Here is a 22,333-nt window from a genome sequence, read left to right as displayed (position 1 = left end):
CATTTTGTATGGGTTGGGCTCTTTTTCTGTCGTTCAGGTAGGAGTTGCATGCGTGCTTTATCCTGTGCTTCAAAATTACTTTGCTTTACTCAGCATAAGAATAAGGCAAGTAAATCTGTCCTTTTTTTCTGACTAGCTTGACAATGAATATATATCTGTGCTGATGAAAAAAAATGCAGTTAAACCTTTCATCTAATTTCAGCATTGGAACGTCCCAGACTCAAGCACAGTATATATTCATTTTTAATAGACATCACTTCATATGCTGTATGTCACTGCATAAAATCTAAAGCAGAAATAAAAGTAGAGGGCAAAAGCCAATGGTAGTCACTTTAAAGATACAAATCTTGACTCCAGGGGCATGATATTGTTTGGGAAAATATATCGTAATAAATGTTTGGAAAATTTATACTGGAAAAAGGAAAAATCATTCTTAACCTGCTAGTTTTATGTTTTTGTCATTCCATCCATGTTCTGCCAAATCATTTGTATTAGTATTAGACTGATGTTAGTCTTTGGCTGCCAGGAGTAAATTATTCTCTGTTCAATCCTTTCAGAAAACAGGACAGAAAAGATACTCATAAAATACTGAATTTCAGAGTTATTTTATGACAGGATAGTTTTGATTGCACATATTTACTGATATCAGATTGTGCATTTGAAAAATATTTATGAATAAACTAGAATTTCCTTGTGTGATCTAAGCTTCTGTTTGTTGATGTGTCTGAAGTGTTTCTGCCTTGGGAATAGAGAAATGAAAGTTACTAATAGGTGTTTGTGTTTGACATCTGTATAYTGTACTTTTTAGCATATCTCAAGTGTTTTACTCTCTGCCTAATAGATCTCATTAAAGAAACAGATATCAKCCCCAAGACACTTTGTCAAACTTAATATGAGTCCCCTGTGGACAGAATTGACAATCTGTGCGTGGCTTCACGTGGCTGCCTTTCCATGGGCTTGTTTGATCCTTTAACAATTGGACATTAGTCCCTGAATTGTTTTACAATAGCTCGGTGGGATTGGAATTACTGTATGATGCTGGACATTTTTGAGGGTTTCCTTGTTCTGTGCATTTCCCTCACACAAGCACACGGTGAGCGATGTGCTCGCTCTGCCCTGAGAGTGCTGGCAATTCCTTGATTTGATTCAGGAGCAGCATGGAAAGAATATTCATATCCCGTGGCTGCATGCTGGATTTAACTCGAGCCTTAGTGAGCRCTGGCTGTCGTAAAGGAAGTTGAGRTTGAAATTAATCCTAAATGCTTAACCATCGATAGACTTGGCTCAGGTTTGCAAGAGGTAAATGCCAACAGCAGCATTGAAAAACAAACAAACAAGGAAATACCCAACCACCAAATCCCTCCTTTTAATATCCAAATGGTTATGCAAATTGCAACCTCTTTATTTCTCAGATGATTTCTTAAGGAGGACCCATATTTARATATACCAGTGTGGCTGCGAAGTGCATCACGCTGACTGATCAGGTACATGGGGTTCTTTTCCTTGGAAGTCTGTTCTTTAGTCATTATACAAGCTATTAATTATTGTTCTTCCATTGATTGTGTCACAGCATAAGCACTTCCCTCCAGCCGAGGGCTTAACTGTGAACCTGAAATGTCAGGAAAGCTTATTTGGCATTTGAATTTGTGTGCTGCTTGGTCTGTCCTTTGGGGTCCTGATGCTGACTCTAGCTGTTTTCAGTTCTCCCTTTCACTTGGGATATGGCAGGTTTTAGAAGATTTTAAAATGGCTTAATGAGGAAAATATTTATCTACTTTTGAATCTGTACAAATTTCAAACGTAAAATAATTTCAGACTTGAAGAAAAGTAAGTTCAGGATGTGTCCCAGCCATTCCCTGAGAAGGCAGTGGTTTAGTTTTGCTTTTTTAGGGAGAAAAAAAAATCACATTTATACATATATTAATCTAAGGAGATGGAAGCGGTATTCCTTTAGTTATTTATGTCCAARTGCTTTGTGAGGGTAATATGACTAATTGGAAATCTGGAAAAGGAGAATATGAACAACTTACATGCATACTAAATATTTATGTATGTATCTATAAAAAAAATCACAAGTTCCTAACATTCTCTTTTTCTTGGCATTAAAAAGTTTTAATGATAACAGTAAGTATGTTCTAAYGTTAATTTCTTTTTAGGAGGATAGCATGAAAATTAATTCTTATCATTGTCATTTGCTGAGCCCTGTAGAATTTTATGGCTGCACGTTGCAATATTATGGACACTCAGGAGACTCCTGACTGGTTTTATCTTATTAAACAATTTTGAAATCATTAATTTTTAATTGGCTTGCTTGCGGTTTTTTATAGTTTTAATTGTGCATCTGTATCTAAATATTGGGTGTTTTTTAAATTAAAAAAGAAAAAAAAAGAAAAAGTCCTGTCTAAGCATATATGTTGCAAGGTATTGCTATATTATTATCCAAACAGATACTATATTGTGTTGTGATTCATTTTAAAGAATGCTTTCAGCAATTCAGTATCCTAATAAAAGTAATAATAAAAAAAGAATGATATGATGTCTAAGATATGTACAGGTCTTTTCTTGATTGAAAGTTCTAATTAAGTGAATCGAGGAAAATTAACTGAAATTAGCTGTCAGAAAGTCACATTTAAAAGAGTGATGATCTGGTGTGGCAGTAAACATTTAAATGATATAAATTGCCATTTAAGTGTATGGTTTAATGTTTGTCATGCATTAATATGACATGAGACTGCAGTGACAATCAAGCAGCTTGCTCTAATTTGAACATATTTAAGGCTTTTGTGTGGAGTGCACCACACAAATTAAGACAATTGCTGGTTTTATGTGTCAATTTAAATGTTGTTTTCAGGCATCGGTTAATGAAACAAACCCATCATTTTTGTGTGCAAATTGCAGAGTGATTTGCTTGGTTTTCAGATTAATTTCAACTTCCTCTGCTCAAAATTAGGAATTTCCTTTGCRAGGAAAATGCCATTCATTTTGCTAGATGAAGAGAGTATCTGTTTGTTATGTTTTTCCATTTGCTAATTCAAATCAGAAATACATTGAATCCTCTGTATAAAATAGAAAAAGCAAATACTGATAGTGATTTAATCTGCATGAATTAACTCTTAAGATGACAATGATTTTTAGGTTGTGTTTTAATACAGTTTTTTTTAAGATGCTCTAATCTTGGGGATTGGGTTGCAACTGRATAACATCTTCAGAAAAGAAACTGWATCATTCAGYRTAGTATTTCTGTATAGKTTTCTGTATAGGTTTGTACGCAAKAAATGTTTGAAAGTGATAGCAATKTGGTATTTCCAGCCTGTTAAAAAAAATTAACATCCTAGTTAGTTCCATTTCCCAAATTCTATCAATCTTCTCTCTGGCTGCAAGAATCAGATAATCATGCTGTTGTTACTCAGCATTCAGATCACACAGAAAAGCACAATTTAATCTTGGGAGTTCATGAAAACATAGCCTGGCTGTGTATAGATGCACAAATGCTTTCCACTCACTGCTTTTTTTTTCTTATTTCCACTACTACAGTTTAAAAACAGAGGTCTCCTGGTCAGTGGTCATGAGACTCTGGCATCTATCACAAGGCCCGCCTTTTTGGATAAAAGTTAAAAATACTGTTATCAATTCTGTATTTAGACTTGTTAAAATAATTTTGTATGCTATTAAAATAATGCTGCTGCTACTGCCAAATAATGACTGTCTGGCAAACTCAAATTTATGTTTTGTGTGTTGTKTTTTTCACAGGCATTAGAAAGTGARTTTGTTTCCTGCCAGCTTCACCAGTGGATTGATCTGATTTTTGGCTACAAACAACAAGGGCCAGAGGCTGTTAGGTCCCTGAATGTATTCTACTATTTGACTTATGAAGGAGCTGTTAATTTGAGTTCAATAACGGATTCCGTATTGAGGGAGGTAAGCTTGTACTTTATAAATACAGAAAAGTCTTCATTAATCACTGCAGTGTCGAAACGGTAAAGACTCCGCGTTGTTCAAGGTTTCTGGTCAATGTTCAGTTTCTTTGTGTTTTCTTGTGGTTTGGCCACAGGCCAGTCAAATGCAAGGTGYCTGAACTGGTTGTCACAGCATGCAGAATTAATAGAACAAGGATGCAAGTTGTTCTTAAACTTCGTGCACCTGGATTGAGCCCAAGCTGGATGCCAATATAAAAATAAATGTTCAAGGATTGCTTCAGTTGCTGAGATCACTCATTTTGTTCCCTGATAGTGTATCTTAGTGGCAGTGAGCAACCTTGATGGGGCATGTGCTTTGGAATTTTCCTTTTGCACTTTTAACAGTTCTCTTTAAGTGCAGTCTGGATGTGTAGCAAACATCAAACACCAGAGTTTTGTAGCCTCTTATGTTTTATTTTGGTTTGTTACCAAATTAAAATAACTTATCCTTTATTTTTCATATGCAAAAGAAAATATTTCAGCTTTGGAGAGATCAGTAGTTTTACTCAGACTCAGCTTCGTTCAGAAAATCTGTTTGCCAAAGTATCTYATAGGATATTGTGGGCTCAAAGGTTCCTCCTCCTCCATCTAAACAGCTGTTTAAAAAAGGGCAAAGTGAGGTGATTAAAACAGATTTTGGATTGATTTTATGTCCTCTGCTCAGACACTATATTGCCAGTCAGTATAGCTGCAAATATGTTAATTATAAAATAAATGTAAGTGGTACTTCATTATAAAATATTCGGAGTCCATGAAAACAGTAATATGAATGTTACCAACTGTTTTATTAGATGGGACGCAGGGACTGGATTAGTACCAAAGTGATGGCTCAGTGTTGTTATTACACGGCTTGCAATCAGTCTGCAAACTGAATCTTAGTCTATTTAAACCTCAAATACATATCTTGCACATAATTACCCTTGACTAAGCTAAGAAAAGGAGTACTGAGACACTTGGCATCTGAAAAAGAAGTCTTTATCTGCGTTTGGAAAAGTTATAGAGACCCAAGAGTCATCTAGCAGATGTTCACCTTGTCATGTTTTCAATTCACTGATAATGTTTGTCCACTCTACACTGGCAAGGAATTATTCTTACCTTTCAGGAGTATTTAGTAGACTCCTGAAGTGTTTGGTTAAAATGTGGGCTGAAATGTAGACTGGGTATTGTGTGTAATTTGTTCTAAATTTTGTTATTAAATGAACCATCATTACACCTTTGTTTATGAAACTAATGATTGAAGTAACAGCAATGAAACTAGCATTCTCCACACACAGTTTTTGTGTAGTTTGAATTTTTCTAGCATTTTTATCACATTTACTGTGATCTGTTTTACCTGTGTTGTAGCATGACAAAAAGAAATTTGGGATCAGGGAAGTTACAAATCTGTCTGGAGGTATGGATCCTCTCAGGGAGGCATTTACTTTGTTRCCAAATATTTTGAATTTGTCATTGTCATTTTTATTGTACTTTGCTACCATGTTTCTAATTTTTGAGTTGTTCTGTGCTGTTTGAACTGAGTGGTGCATAAAAATAAAAACAGGAGAGGGAGAATTGCAGTGTTGTTGAGTTCATAAGAGTGGAGTAGCTTAGCTGCAGCAGAATTTTGAAACAAAACCGATGGTGTCAGAAATACACACTGAATGCAAACAGCAGAATGGATGGTGTCTTGCAGCACTTTCATTCTGAGTTTCTTGAAGGATTGGCCCAATGGGGTATTTTTCTTTAGGGTTTTTAAGCAGGTCACTAAAACAGTGGAAGGTTTCCTGTTTAGTTAGGTATTCCTTGCCATTTACATGTATTTTGTAAAGCATGTTTTTTATTATGGAAATGTGTATATGGAATTTTAAATGGCACATATGATCAGCTCTGATACGATATTGATACTGCAGAAATTTAATGACTMTCATCACCAATGGTGACTTATTCTGGTTTTACTTATGGGTAGAGATGAAAGTAATGAAAAATCTGTTTGTGTGTATTTCTATGTGCATAATCATTCTATATCTATGTGCTAAATGAATTTATCATGCACCTCTGACAGCCTCACCTTCTTCCTGCTTGCTAATCCATCTCCCTGAGGACCYGTGCTAACATTCTGTGCTGCCAAGCAGCTTCAATCAGCATTTATTTTTCTCCTTCAGTCAGCTTGCCAGAAAATATCTCATCTTTTCTGCACCAAATTCCTGGTTAGAGCCCAAATGAATTTCTGATGTGGACAATTAACCATATTTTTAGGCAGGCACAGCACCTCAGACTTAATATCTGTTTATTAGGTAAGTATTAAACTGGATTTCTTGGTTTCAAAAATGATGKTTTGGATTTTTTTCTCATTATGAGATTCAGTGTTTGGGTCTTTAAAATCTTAASAGTTGTAGCAGAAAATGTATTTTCATTTACAAATTTAAACCGAAGCTCTCTGTATTTTCTTAGAGCTGCAAGTTCCTGAGGCTTTTAGGTATCATATGGAAATAATAGCAAGTGCTTAAAGCATGGCAATTTCCCCACATAGACAGTCAGTGCTGAGCCTGGACCACATCAGTAATGAGAAGCCTGTGATGTGTGTGTTTCTGAAGGATCTCCACAGATAGATGCATGGATCCTGGTGACCTAACTCATCAAAGAGGCCACACACAGAACAATGGTGGAAGGAACTGAGGAGTGGAGGGGTGTAGGTTAATGCAGAATTTCCTTGGGTCTCCTAAATGGCTCCAACTGGCACCTTTATTTTTATAGGCAGTCAGGTTATATATATTACAAGAAGGAAGTACTCGTCTAAGAAGGAAAACTACTTGATTAAAACCATATTCCACCTTTCTTTTTTTTTTTACTGAAAATGTAGAACTTTTACATCCTCTTATACTGCTGTGAACAATTTTTTCCTGCCATTCTTTCTGCCTATGGGAATAAAGGAAGTAAAGTATTTTGAAAGGATCTGACTGCCATAATAGAAAATTTTAAACTAAAATGCAAACCATGGACCACATGCTACCTTTTGGCAGATAAACCCTGGGGAGTGCAAAGCTTGCATAATTCAAAGGCAAATCTCAGGGGGAGGGGAGTAGATCAAGAGAGAGGGGCTTGAGTCGCAGCCAGTGGGGGAAGGGAGCTGCAGCCAGGAGAAGCAAGGCAAGAGATCCAGTATCCCTGCTGGCACATTGGGCCACTGCTCATCCCTGCAGAGACCATCCCTTCATCCTTCTCTTGCCCTCCAACATTTTAGCAGCGCTGTCATTGCCTCTGATCCGTGTGTGTCTTGCTGCAGGAGGTGGCAGCTGCAGAGGGAAGCTGCTGTAAAGGCAAGCAGTAAATATCTTTGTGGTGGAAAACGCTGGATTTGCCAGCAGCAGAGCTTTGCTGTGTCACTGTGCTGTGCCTTCTGTTCACTTGCTCTTGAGCACCATGTTTTGATCTGTGGAACTCCCAGTCACAAGATCTGCTGTGGAAGGCCTCTCTTTTTTGCCTAGATGGAAGGGGCAAGGAGTCATTTAGCACAGACAAATGTCATCCAGCTGTTCTGGAGAGAATTCACAGCACCTTCTTATCACAAATTCTGCTCTCTTTTTGCCATAGCTGTCCAAGAATGGAGGGGGGGAAAAAAAAAGTGGAATTAGATCTAAGTCATTCAGACAAGTAACTGATTAAGAGCTGAAGCACAATCCATAGAAAATCATTTGTATCTAGGAGTGATTGGTGGGTATTTCATCAGTGTTGGTCAGAAGAATAGAAATTTCTCTTTTCTCTGGCTTAGTATAGCAAAGAGCTATCATGAATTTGGCCTTAATTCAGTTTGTACTTAAAAGTCCGTTTTTTCACTGATACCCCTGTGTAGTTAGTATAAACCCTGGATGAAAGCAAAGCAAAGAGACAAAGTTAGTAACAGGAAGATTAAATATTACTTGGAGAATACATCCTTGATTTTTACAGGAACCCCTACACTTCAGGAAACATCCTGAATTTTGTACCATGTTGATCAAAAAGCGTCTATTTAAAAAAAAGAAAAAAAACAAAAAAATCTGATATGATCTTTGAAGTCAGCAATTAAGGAAGACTACTAATTTTTAAATTGGCAATAATAGCTCTAAAAACACAAGAATAAGTCCCATTAAAATAATAACATCAAGTGTTTTGCTTTTAGCCGTAGATTGTTCTGTTGTTTTGTACTTCTTCCTTTGAAGAGAAGGGGCCTTTTTGTTACTTGAAGGTAGTCTGTTTAACATTAGGAAGCGAACTTTCTCCATTCTTTTGGCACCTTTCTTTCTGTTGATGATATTTCACTTCCATATGAACTGAGGAGTTTCCAAAAATTTCAAAGAATCAGCTTGGACATAGCTTTTGGTTTGTTACTTGAGTGTGCCACTTCTGATTATATATAGAGAGAGAAGTTTTTTTTTTTTTTTTATTTTCAGTTTTAAGGCATATGGGATAAATTAGTTTATGGATAATAGCTTTTAAATGTTGTTCAAGATTAATATCTTTGGGTTTTGTGCATCTTAGGCCTATCTCTTATGAGTCTTATTTTATTTTTAAATATTTACAGTTTGAGAGACTTCTGTGTTTTCCAAAAGAAGTTACAAGGATGTTTAGTTTACATGACCCCAGTTTCATGACAGCAGTAGCAGATCTGATATCTTATCCCAGAGAAAGCTTTTTTGGCCTCTCTTTTAGCTCTGTTCATGGTGGGAGTTAATAGCATATTTCAGCTCTAACTCAGCTGGAGAACCCTGACAACAGTGAATCTTTCACAGAGTATAAACACAATTTGTATTTATAGCRTAGTTAACATTTACTAAATAGTTGGGAAAACGATCAGTCTGGTTTTAGCAGGTTGGGCAACAGTSTTTGTTGTGGCTGCAATGGGTTTTAAAATGTAGGATAGAATGGTTATAAAATAACTGTCACAAAGCAGTAAATTTMCAAGTGCTGAATTCAGTAAATAACAAATTCATGCAGGCAACATTCAAAGTACCGTAGAAAGAATCTTTGAATTGTCTYTGGCTGTGAGTGTGCTGCACAGATGGCATGTTTGGTGCTGTACAGCACRGGAACAGTGGGAGAAACCAAAATGTTTAGCATTGGTCTCATTTTAAATCTCATTGCAAATCTATATTAAAATACCCTTATATGGAACTGGAATTAAGAAGGCTGTATTTAAAGGAAGCATTCTGATTTCAAGGCTAAGAAAGGATGATGGCAATGCAACCAAGCCCATGCCTTGGTCTTTTCCTGGGAGGGTGCCCAGAGCAGGAGTGKGTAACTCAGGCAGGGACTCCCATGAGAGCAGGTAACATTGCTCAAGGAAATCAGCTTGCCTGGGCAGCATCYTCGAAAGGATGAAGTATTTCCTTCCTATGAAAGGAGCATTAAATAACAGGAGCGCCACTCCTGCCACCAGTTTGTATCCATTACCTACTGGTTCTCACATCTCAGCTCACTCTGTGACCTGCTTGTGGTGTTGGAGTGAATGAGCAAAATGACATAAGCAAGTGCTTGCTGTGGTGTCTGGGAGATGTGGCACTCCTTTGATTTCATTCAGCCTGGATTTTGTTGTGATGTTGTTRTTCGGTAGGAAAGGGAGTGATATTTTATAGTTAATTAAGGTAGGCCTGAGAGACTTGATGTATAAGGATTTAATAACCTGGCTGGAATTAGTAAAGTTTTGTGGAAGGAGGTAACTCACGTGAGTTAGTCCTTCAGCTCCGAGTGCTGTTTTCCTCTGATTGAAATTCAAGGGATAAAAAATTTCAGTGCAGTCAGTTCCCTCACCTCTTCTTGCTTGAYTTGTCTTGTGGATCTATCAGAGCCAGAGAGGTCTGGAGATTCCCTGGGCTCTTTACATTTTCATTTGTGCCTGGCTGGTCAGTCTTAGCTGACGTATTTGTTGGCCAGCATTAAACAAGAAAGCATAATCAAAAAGTAAGTAAGGTGTGGGTAAAAGTGATGTTCATAATACTTCAAAAATAACTCCTTTTTAATAGAAATTGTTTCTATTTTTAGACTTTTTTTTCCTCTTCCATATGTGAAAAGGATGAGATGTTATATAATAGTTATAGTTATACACCATTTAGCCTTGAATGAAACATGGAAGTAAACAGACTACAGGAATTTTTTTATGAAATATAAAAAATGTTGTGTCATCAACATTCTTTGATTATTTGCAGACTCTTTATGCTGCCCAAATGATATCTGTGTTGACTTTCACAGTAATTGGGAAACTAAACATTTTTGTTTGGAATGTTTTCATTCTACGTGCTTATTGCAGCCCAGGGTGTCTAACCTGGGCATCACTGTTCCCACTGTGTCTTGTAGATGTGTGTGGTGTTTGCTTTCCAAACTTCGTTATTATAGTTATTAGTTATATTTGATAAATAGCTGTTGCTTCAGTGAGAAAGCTTGTAGTCATGCCAAAGGTGTTTTCCTCAAGCAGTGTCTGAAAGTCAAGTCTCAGTTGAATGTTGCATTCTGTTAAATAATACAAAAAGCTCTTTTTTTGCAGTAGGAAACTCTGAGATACTATTGTACCTATAGTTTGGAAAAAGCAAGTTTAGTCTTGCAGGTACTAATTATGAGAGTTTAAATAAATATATTTCATAGCATAGCAAAAGGAGTTAGTTTTTTTTTCACATTTGTTACAAATTCTGAAAGGTGATTGCAGAAGACAATTTAAAGACAACTAGATTTKGGATTTTTGCTTCAATATATTAACCTCTTTCTGATTGAAATGTTTTTTTTAATGAAGCTTTTTTATTTAATCAATAGAGATGACATCAATGTTTAAGAAGTTCTGTGGATTGTTGACAGATTGGAATGGATTGCTTTTTCCAGAGGAAAAGGTTTTGTATCAGAAAATTTGGGATCAGCTAAGCAGCAGGTAGACTGTGCAAAGGGAGCAAGTTTTAAAGATTGTTTAGCTGTTTATAAAAGCAAATGAATAATGCCAGAAATTGAAGTTTGAGGGTATTGCACATGGCAGTGCCACTACTTTCTCTGTGATAATTATTGATTTAAAATGAGAGCAGTGACTTGCTCTCTTGAAATCTTCAGCTGCCACAGAAAAGAGAGATGGGAAGCAATTTTGTTTTTGGTGCTCAAATAAAACAGAAACTGTAGTATTTTAAAAAACTTGTCCCAGGGCTGCTTTGGATTTTGCTTGTACTGAATACAGTTTTATTTGCAGGTCCTTACATTGATCTTAACTCTCTTTTTAGACTCTTTTCCCTTTTTATTTTGTCAGTCTCTTTGAAGTACTACCAGACCTGTTTTTGCAGTTCTAGTGTTTTTTATCTGCTTCTTTCCAGTAGCCAAAGATTTAGGTGTTTTGAATGAGCACATCAGTGCTCCAGACAGAGATACTGTTTGAAATTATCCATGAACCCAGTGCCTCTGAACATTATTGAGTGACATTTGTTTCTGTTGGTTGTGTCTGCTCTGACTAACTGGTTTCTTTCAGATTGGCAGCTGGGATTACGCTGCAGTAGATGGACAGCTGCGTGAGCTGGAGATTGCAGCCAGGCCGGGCTGTGCCTCTGTTTAATATGCCTGGAATGTATATATTCACATTGGAGCAACTTGTATGGCCCTGAGGGGCTTCTTTTTGTATCCTCACAAACAGTGATTACTTCCTCTTTTACTTTAATGACTGCCATGTAATTGTCATACCGATTTGTCTGAACAAAAAGACTTCATTTTTTCTTTTTTCTCAAGAAAATTCCTTAATGTGGTTTAAGAGCTGGGTTAGTGGTTTTGTTTGTAAGATGTGGTAGAAGGCATCCTATGCTTCTCTACTCTCTATACGCCTTTCTCTACTTCTCTATTGTGAGCAGAATAATGTATTATTCATATATTGACTCTCAAACAGCTTTGAGGATAAAAAGAGCAATCCTGTTTAGGGTAAMCCCTCCCCCTCCGTGTATCTGTAGTAGTTTGGATTTTATGAATAATAAGTAGTTAGACGAGAAACAAATCTCCAGACAACTTTGGTGTTTTTAGTACAAAGAAGGAGGTGAAACTGGCAGATGGTAAGAAGAGAAGAAAAATATTATGCAGCAGATATATTTCTCGCAAGGAAGATACAAAGAAGGAAGAAAACCCTCTATGCTTAATTTCTATTTGATGACTTTAATTTCTGCATGTGTCTGTTGTTTTTTGTGTAGTGAGGCACACTCAGTTTTGTTACAGACATCGCTAACACACCGCAGCAGGCAGAGGTTGTGCACTTTTTGCTCCATCCCAACTTGCTCATGTGCTCTATTAAGGTCCCCCTCTGTGGACTGCTGACAGTATTTCTGCCTACGCTTCAGCCCTGGAGCCATAACCCCGAGTTACTGGGGTTGGAGCTGTACCTGCTTTAGTGGGCAGAAACACCTTCTRCACTCTGCTTGGTTAGCAGAGAGTGTATCAAAACATTTTGCAATCAGTTTTAATGATACCTAGAGAGCAGTAAATAACTCTTGATCTCATAATGTCTTTTCCTTAGCCTTTCTTCTGTTCCACTCTCTTCCCTGCTATTTGTTAGATTTCAAAGCTASTACAGACAATTTGCTTAAATCAGTATGTTAAGTGAATGAGAAAACAAAACATGGGAGTGATTAAATACAAAATGTTTAATTTGTGAAGTCAAAACAAGAGAAATAACTTTCTGGTTTGACATGAAGAAAGATCACTCATTTTATTTTTAAAATAGCAAATGGGAGTGTGTGAATTTATGATACCAACATTTGAGTGCTGTATTTTTTCTTTGGGTCAAGTGTAGTGCAATATCCCCAGGGCAGGTGTACAGTCAGCCAGCATATGCATTGCCTTTGTCAGAAAAGCATTTTGCCCATTTTTCACAATTTTGATCTAATGGGGRTTGTTAGGAARCCAGGGAGATGGTAYTACAAAGAGCTTCTCTTTATAATCTTCTGMCTCTTTTCAGCAATTTTATCTATTGTTATGAATTGTTCTTTCTCTCTGGTTAGTGTTATCTGTGTTCCAGTAATCCTAGAGGAATGTTACTAAGGATATTCCTGTTGGGTGTAAGTGGCTCTCTCTGGTCGGAGGGGGTTTTCTGATCACTTGTTAGTGGAGCTTGATTTTAATCACCATCCCATGGGGAAAGGAGCTCGTTGGTTGGCTGCTAAGCCATTCAACTTCGCCGTCTGAGGGGAAACCTGTCAAACAGTCTGTGTTCTCTGATGCTCTAAGGCAACATCTGGGTGGATGGAAGGCAAAAGCGAGTAATCACAATTGCATATTGCTCAAGCCAGTAGAAATCACTGAGGAACATGTGCATAAACCTTTTTGAATATTGGAAAGTGAGGTAGGAGCGGCAGAGAGCCAAAGTAATTACTTTTGCAAGGGCTGTTATTTTCTGGACTTAAATGCTGGGCAGAGAGGTGGAGGATGAACCCAAAACGTTTTCTGTTCCTGACACAGGTGCTGAAAGAATATGTAGTGCAATACATGTTGTTATTTCACCTGGGGTTTCAAATGTTTGGCAACTAAATCTTAGGGATTTGGGAAGTAACTGGGAATACTTTGGTGCAGATCTGTGAAGGCACTGAGAGCAGCCTCCCTGAAGAAAATGGTGAGGTTGTAGCTTGTTGTGCCCTCCGGCCAAGGTGTGTATTTTAACATGGGTGTGCTGTGCCCCTGGACTCCTCAGACAGTTTGTTGTTTTGTGTCTGAGGAGGCATGATGAAAGTTTCTCTGAGCTAGTCCCTTTAAAGGTCTTTAAATCTGGAGTTAAATGGTGGATGTCTTGCCTTTTAACTATTATGGGACTTCATTTGAGGATTTGAGTTCAAAACTGGAGACCGTTTCATTCTTTCTCTGTGACACTCACTGCAGTTCCCCCTCCACCCGCCCTCCCTCATATTTAATTTTATAGTTCTTTCAGACATAAACATGAAAAAAAAGCAATTTTGACTTAGTTTCTGAGTGTTRCTGCAAAGAAAAGTAACAAACATCTGTTTTTACCTTAACTGCATCCATATGTTCAACCTCCCCATCACCCTCCTTCCCAAAAAATTTACAGCCGTATTTGGTGGGTACTGCATACTGTTGAATTAACTTTCTTCACAGTTAGATTAGAGGGTAAGTTCAGAGACTGAAAATAGCCATACTAAACAGTGGCCAGGAGCTACATTATAGCTAAGGCAARTTTTCAAGTTCTTTATTTTCCTTCTTTTAATTTACTTCCCTACTCCCCTCCTCCCCTTCCCACAGCCCAAGAAAAGAGGTGATCTAGGAGGCTTTTTTAGGAACAGGTAAAATCAGATAAATGTTAACTTASGAAATTTGCCTATGGCTTTCATGCTTCTAAATTAATTAAGCATTTGAAATACAATGCTGCATAAGTATGTGGTTTGAGATGCATACTGTGGGAATTATTGTAAGGGTTGCTTACCTTGTTTAATTTTATTACTTCTTGTTGGAGCATCTGGAACAATTCTGACCTTACCAAAATTTTGGTTTTGTAGATGATTAACAGGAAGAAAGCAGTTTTGCTGAGATATTTGAGAAACAGTGAGACAAAACATGGAATGATACTGTGTTTTACTTTGTGGCACACATCTTGCTTTTAGCCATGAGGGTTTGTCAAGCTAAAGACACCATTTATATGATGCCTTTAAATGGATGTGAAACTAGGTGTGCAAATTTCCCTAATATTTCTACTTGCAGTCACTAAATGGCTGCATGCTCCAGAGGGATCCAGCAGTGTGGGAACACATGCCCTTCCACTGCTGCTAGAAGCAGCAGTCTGTCTCTTAGTAATACTGACTAATGCTGGTAATGCTTATTTTTCAAGAAAGCTCAGTTTTAAGCTGGGCTATAATTCATTAGAAAGGAAGTGGAGGATGACTTTCTGACTGATGGGCATTTTACTGTATTTTTCTCAGGTGAGTGGTAGGTTCTTTTCTTCAAAGGAGATACTAATTATATCTCTGAGAAAGATTCCCTGCTCCCACCTGATTTTCTTTGACAGATTGAACAAAAGTCTGAGTGGCATCTGGTGGCTCTTTCTATTGTTACGTAAACYGAGAGAATGGGGATTGATTCCAGCTCCACCATCACATTTCTGCTGACAGAGGGAGGTCATCTTGCATCCTTCTGTGTGTGATCCCTCTGACTGAGACATCAGAATGTGGAATTGACATCTGGATTGACTTTGAATACAATCTGGGAAAAGGAAAGAACCATTTGGGGTTGCTAGTACACACTCTCTTGGTCATTATTACAAAATGTGGAAGCTAAAAAAAGAAACCTCTACCTCTTTTTTTTCTTGGTAAGCAGAAGGAATGCAGGAGATTTTTTTTTTCTGAAGTCTAGCCACTATGTCTAGACATATTTGTCCAAGYGTTGTTGCCTTTACTCAACAGTTCTTCAAATTTCTTTTGGATTTCTGAAGACACCAGTAAAGACGATGTACAGATACCAATATCTGTGCTTTTATGTTCTTGTTACCTGTGGYATGATGTGATCTGAAGGTTGATTTTTCCCAGTTCTGTGGTCTAAAAGGAAAAGATTGTGTCAGGAGGCCATTGCAGTCCTGGAACTGTAGCCTCTGATATTTTTTGGAACAACCAGATGGAACCTAATGAGTCTAAAGGACTTGTTTGTGCTGGAACTGTAAATCACAAACTCAAGCTAGATCATAAGCAGGGCTGTAAAATATCTGTTAAGAAAACTGAGAATTCGTGATCCTCTGAGGGAGGTTTTGGCAAAATCATTGTCCCATTGGCCAGCAGCTTCACCTGGTCTGACAAACAGTAAGTGGAAACAGACAGTGTGGCTTGACTGGCGGGTTGAGTATTTTATACTTGTTCTACGTCAGTTTGGGCTCTTGTAATAATTTGAAATGCTCTGCATCAATGTGTGATATCTTGTGTTTCATTTTCCCTTACTTACTACAGGTACTATGTAACAGTGTATAGTTTCTAGGGGTAGCATTGGGAATTGACGAGCATAGCAGATTTCATGGTTTAGACAAAATTCTGACTCCCTTTCAATGCTGAACWGTGGGCATTTGGGAGTGAAAGTTTCTGTATTGATCGTAAGTCAATATACAAAGACATTAATAAATCTAAAACTTAKTATTTCTTCATGTCACCTAGTCTCAGTTCTGAAAGAAATGCATGGGAGTTGTGCTTCATGAGTATTTTATTAATTTTAAATTATTTATTGGAGATATATTTAATAGGAATAAATAAGAGATCCTAAAGACTGACAATTTTTACTCAATATGTTAACAAGTATAGAGTAACTGACAGCCACGACAGTCTACTTTCCACTCCTCTTGTATTCTTCTGGTTCTACGCTCAATGCAGGGCAGAATTCCCATTTGCTAATAAAAATACACCACTTAATCTGCAAGTAGGTGTAGGCAAATCTTTTTAAAATCTGGATGTTTTGAAAYAAACAGCATTTTATGAAGAGGGTAGAGCTGCTGGCCAGTGTTCTGTTCCTTTGTTAATGCCTCATGTCCTACGAGACCACACAGCTTTTGTGATTCCCTTGATATCTTGGGTCACAAACCCCCAGATTTGAATTTTAATGTAGCATGTCTCATCAGCAGGAAGGAGACTCAYGTGGTCTTACTGAGCTTTAGTGTTTCATGAGTCTGATGCTGCTGTTCCTCAAAAAGTACTCACTGCATCACAGTGTGTCTATGTCAGATTTCAGCCAGCTTTTTGATAAACTTACTTATTCACCAGTTCTTTGAAGATTATGGTGCTTTCCAGAGTGGCCAAGAGTGTTAAAATCTATTCACAGGGTAATTTCAACTCTTGCTCTGGTGAGCTCAGGGGTTTCAAAAGCCCTGCCAAATGTAATAAGGTCAAGTGTTTTGGATGGCATGTTTACTATGAAGAGGAKGATTATTTTAAGGTCTCAGGTGCATTCTAGTTTTGACTTTGTYATTTCTGTAACAGGAGAACATTGTGTGTCCTAGTAATGGACTGTATTATTATCTAAAAATAGTTGTTTAGAAGAATAARGTCAGCATAAGTGTTATTCCATTGTCTCAAACATTTTAAGGAGTGGCTAAAATAAAACAGGAAATATAAGTGTWAGGAGCCTTGAGGGAGGTTGAGCCATGAAAAAGAAAAATCAGAGAAAAATACCTGAGGCATCAGCCCTGTGCAGCCTGCTAGCCCACAGGTAAAGCAAGGTGATTAGTTTAGCTCCCAGTGAAAGAGGTGTAAACTAAGCTGAATGATTTGAGATTTTCTGTTCTATCAGCCTGCTTCTGTGAATGGTGCAGGGGCCAGCCTGACAAGAAGTAACTTGCTGAATTTTGGCTGCTTGATGTTATCTGTAAACCAGTGGGCCAAGAGGTGGCAGCATGGAAAGCTAATTGGACATGCCTAGGGCAAGAAGTATAAGAACACACGTTTCAGCATAATTATTTTTAAGAAATAACTAGCATAATATTTTCGTGTATTTCCTATGAAGGAAGTACTAAAGCATGTTGCTGAAGATTCAAAGAAACTTTAAAAACCCCCTTGTGTTACACCTTCACCTCCTCCTTTAATTTTTCTGTTGGTAGTTTAATGCAKCCTAACATTGTTTGCTCTTTTTGAATAAACCTGAAAGTAAGAATAAAAGTTCAGATTTGCTTTTCTTGTAGTTATTGCTRTGAAATGAAGCAATGGAGTTTAACATACAACACTTAATACCTACAGAAACTTTTTAAAAGTTAGCTTTTGTTTTTGAGTTATGATACAAACAGGATAAGGCAGTGTTAGAAAGGAAAAATGAAGCCAATAAAGGGGGTTTCTGATTATAATAGCTTGTTTCTGTTTAATATCATTGAGCAGGATGAGGTTTTGCAGAGTTTCTCATGGAAATAGCATCCACAGTACTAAAATGATTACCTCATTCTTAGTACCAGTGCCAAGCACTTAGCCCCACAGTGAACACACGGGGTTGATTTTCAACATGAAACAAGCCAGAAGTGTGGAATGACATTTTCAGGTGACAGTTATGGTTCTATTGCCTGTAATTAGCACCTCTTAACATGCAAACCTGCCTGTGCCTTTTCCAGGCTGTGGAAGCTCAAATACGAAGTTTTGGACAGACCCCTTCCCAACTGCTCATAGARCCACATCCTCCAAGAAGTTCTGCCATGCAGGTGGTAAGTGCCATGTTAACTCTTTGTGACCTGCCATTGTGCTCTCTTCCTCTTCCATCTTAAATTTGCATAACTGGACACTTTCTCTTTGCTTTTATGTGGTTGTGGAATTACGTTACTAAAACCAGCAGATGAGGAGTTRTATGCAGCGCTTTTATTCTTTTATTTATTGCTGAAAGCATTGCACTGATTCCTAGGACAGAATTCTTTTTGTCAGTGTAATCTAAGAACACTTCATCAGTTGGTTTTGTTAATACCATACCTGTATAGGTGAGAGCCAGTCATCGTGGAGACAATTCAGTTAATCTTTGGCAGATTCCCCGAGAACCATGGATTTAGGAGGTGGAACTTCCTTGTCTTTTCCCCCAGGCGTAGGTTTTCCCCTAAAACCAGGATTACTAGGAATTTGTGAGCTGAAACTTACATAGCAAAGAATGTGACTAAATGTGTTTTGCAGTAAAGCTAGGGTGATAAAATCCAGGCAGTGAGCATTAACATGCTTTCCCTTCTSCCTCTACTTGTGTCTAATATAATTTTATTATACAAACTATTATTTTATTACTGATTGCTTTTCATATCATGTTGTGTGTAGTCCTTGGGTTTAAAATATCATTTGTGTTGTCGTAGATCCAGGACTAGTATGTTAAGGGATATTCTGACAAGTGGAGCAAATGGTCTGCTAATTCACAAGGTTTTTAAAAGTTTATGTTCCCTTATTGTTAGGATGGACATTTTACACTACAATATTAAAAAAAAAAAATTCTTCTTGTATGTCCTGTAAAACATATATCCTACTCAGGCAGGCTGAGGTTATTAGTTTAAAAACCTATCTGAAGTACAGAAGGTTTTAAAAGATTACACAGAAACATGAAATGTTTCCAAAGTAGCTTACAAACCTTGCAGCATGCAGGACTCTGAGAAGTGTAAACTTCCTTGATAAACTGAGCTACTGGCCTTTCTCAAACGCATCACATGTTGTACCTGAGAGCTGCTCATCTTGCTTGCCCGGTCCCAGGCCTGCAGACCACAGCAGGGACTTGTGTGTGTCTGCCAGGAGAGCCCCCTCTGCAAACAGGAATGTTGAGGAGYCCAGATACTCTCATCTCATCATGCAGCCACTTGCCATATGTGTGTCCGTCTGTCATGGTGCCATGCACTAAGCCCTTGCTCTAATTTAAAGGGATTTGTTTCAGGAAGAAGAGGAACTCGAGAAGTTGATTATTGATGTGTTAGTCAGAACTATTGTTTATATAAATAAATTTGATACCAGGAGGCAGTTTGTGTGGTTTTGTCATAACATTTTTCGTGCTGCTGAATTAGTGGAGATTTAGTATGTAATGGAAGAAATTAAAATCTAGGAAGTTAAAATCTAAGAAGTTAGCTGTTTCTAACTCCTGTGGTTTTTTGGGCTGGGGTATACACAGAAAAAAAGCCTYTGGTTCTTCACTTGCTGGTTTTGTGGATATTAATGCGTGTTTTTGTAATAACACTAAATTACATGGTTTAAGAGTAGTATTCCTGAAGCTGAAATACAGTAAGGCTGTTTTTCCTGTCCTAATTTTGAATTATTTCTCGTTGCATTATTTACTGAGTTTTGTTTTGGCATGTGTGTGCATGTGTGCATGAATACAGCTGAATTGGAAGTTACCACGTGCTGTGTTAAGTGCACAAGCCATAATATACACCAGGTGTAGTAATTAGCAGTCACACGAAGGCTGCCTATTTGTCTGGTTTTGCTGCTGTTGCTGTATCCCCTTGTGTTTTCAACCATCAGATAGCTGGATTTAATTGAGGCCACATCAGATGAGGCATTACTGACACCTTTAATTGAATGAGCATCCAGGGAGGATTAACTCATAATATTGATTGGCTTTTAGCCACTTGCTCAGAAGGGTGTCTGGGTAGCTTATTAGTTGCTTTTATTTACACCTTTATGCAAAGACTGTAAATAGGAATTCATAGAGCAATATGTTTTTCTAAGTACTCTTAATAACTTTTTTAAAAGGAGTGATAATAAAAATGCAAATGTATTTAATTTTTTTATTAGTTCTGTATAAATATACATTAAATGTATGCACTTACATACACATATATGTAATGAAATACTTCAGGTGGAAAACAGCCAAGGACAGTTCATTAGTATTCTAATTTGGTTATTAGAAAATCACAAATACTTGAGCAATATGGATACTGGTGACCAGGATGATTGTACCTCTGCATTTCAATGGGGTTCTCTTTTTAATTCAGATGTACCACACAGTAATAAACCCATTATGTGTTGCTTTTTCTCCTCACGTTTGATATCCAGATCTAAGGTCCTCAATATTTTGTTTTGACATTTGCAGTATTCTTAGAGAACATAGTTAAAAAGTTAATAAACTTTTCAACTTACTAAACTAAAAAAAAAAAACCCTGAAACCTAAAAAATTATGTAAAAAATGAGAGTCTGGATTCACTCCTTCAGCATTTCTGGAAACAACACAGGATAGTGTCTGTAATCACGTCCACTTTATATTCTTTACAACTGCATTTAATTATGTTTGTCCTTTGAAACACATTTGCAGTGAAGTCTTCTACTTTGCATTCATAAATCTTATTTTTGTACACCCAAAATATATACAGAACATATATCTAGTGTATGTGTGTATCTGTTTATTTTAATGTGCTTTCATGTTCTCATCTGGCTTGCAAAGAATTACAGTCTGCCAATTTAATGCAACTTGAGACAATCTCTGGGAGCAGGAATTTCTTTTACTTGCTCYTTTTTTTTTTATTTCCCTCCTGGTTTGGCATTGCTTTYCTTGACATACTATCTCTGCAGATACGAAGGAGAGTTCTTTTGGCAGARATAGGTGATTGCAAACTTTTAGTTTAATCTGCTGTGATCTGTAGYGAAGCCTGTATGCAGACACCCTGTGTTCAACAAGGCCCTCAGATTAATAGGGTACATGAAAGATTTTCTGCCTAAAATGGTTATTTCCAAAAGCCTGTCCACTATTATTGCATTTGCTTTTCTACTGCAGCTTCTATCAGATCTCGTGTATTTTAATCCAATCTTCCTTCTCTTGTCCTGTCTCTTCTCCTCCCCGTGTTCTCTTTTCCCGTGTATTTGGGTTCTTGTCGTGTGCACTCAACAGTATCTCCTCCTGCAGAGCCCCTTGATGTTCACAGAGCAAGCCCAACAGGACGTTATCATGGTCCTGAAGTTCCCGTCCAACTCGCCGGTCACTCACGTGGCCGCCAACACCCAGCCCGGCCTGGCCACCCCCGCTGTCATCACGGTCACTGCCAACAGRCTCTTTGCTGTAAACAAGTGGCACAACCTCCCTGGTAAGTAAATTAAAGCAAGAAGCCTGAGAAACCCCTGCCATGCAGCTGCACTTGTGTTGTCTTTTCAAAATTTGCTGCGGAACTGTTGTGGGTTTAAAGTGAAAAAGCAGGTCCATTTCATTGACATGTGTGACATTTCTTCACACGTGGGCTTAGTTTCTCCTTGGAAAGGTAACCTGAGCTGTTGTGCAGTGAGATGTGTAGTGCACACAAAAGGTTTGTGACAACAATATACTGCTTTCCAGGCCATCAGGCACTGTGCAAGGTGACAAAAACAGCCTATCACTGTTTGGTCATGATAAAGGCACGCTCTTCCTCTTAAATTTSTTGTGCAGTCAGTTGGAGGCCTGAGCCATATCATGTTGAAGACAGTTTTAAAACATGTAGAGCTTGCCTGAAATTTTCTACCTTTTTATTGATTATTATAAACACCCAGTGAGAATTAGTAAATAAAATATATAGTAAGTCTTACCTTAAACATCCTGAAGTTACAAGGTGCTTGTGTATTGTCAGTATGAAAGGAAAACAAAATAGCCATTTGCATAGCAACTAATAAAATTAATTTTCCTTTAAAAGTGTATTGTACTTGAGAATATAACTCTGCTTTTAATTCTAATATTATCCAGTCTTAAATACATCCATCCTCCTTTCCCTGACTATGGCACTCTTAGGCCCAAKCTGTCAAAGGAAGTTTATTTGAGTGCAATGCAGTAAATTTGGTCAAAGGCTTTTCAAGAAAGGCAGGGAAAAAGATCTTCTACTCAAACAACTTAAAAAGAAGATGTTTGCACGAGAGAAATACTTACATGGCTGAAATTCCTAGTAAGAAATCTCGACCCRTGCTCCTTGATTGCTTTTTGAAAAAAGCCAGATAACTCCTACACTTTTTCCTAATTCTTACAAATTACCTCTCAAATAGAAACATCTATGTATT

The 22,333-nt window shown here is 37.6% G+C and overlaps 1 protein-coding gene across 3 annotated transcripts in view; it reads left to right on the top strand.

Moving 5' to 3' along the window:
- Positions 1-22,333, top strand: part of LRBA (LPS responsive beige-like anchor protein) — a 365,054-nt gene that overhangs the window by 306,798 nt on the left and 35,923 nt on the right. For 2 of the 3 annotated variants that reach the window (XM_057369185.1, XM_057369184.1), the window contains exons 48-50: positions 3,751-3,918; positions 17,983-18,072; positions 21,207-21,399. In XM_057369185.1, the coding sequence (XP_057225168.1) occupies positions 3,751-3,918; positions 17,983-18,072; positions 21,207-21,399 (451 nt within the window). The remainder of the gene's footprint in view (positions 1-3,750; positions 3,919-17,982; positions 18,073-21,206; positions 21,400-22,333) is intronic. The other variant, XM_057369187.1, reaches the window with a different exon arrangement.

Source organism: Malurus melanocephalus, unplaced genomic scaffold (genome assembly GCF_030028575.1).
Source record: "Malurus melanocephalus ecotype Western Australia unplaced genomic scaffold, MMel_1.1 scaffold_105, whole genome shotgun sequence".
Lineage (NCBI taxonomy): Eukaryota > Metazoa > Chordata > Aves > Passeriformes > Maluridae > Malurus > Malurus melanocephalus.
This window is presented reverse-complemented; position numbering and strand designations above follow the sequence as displayed.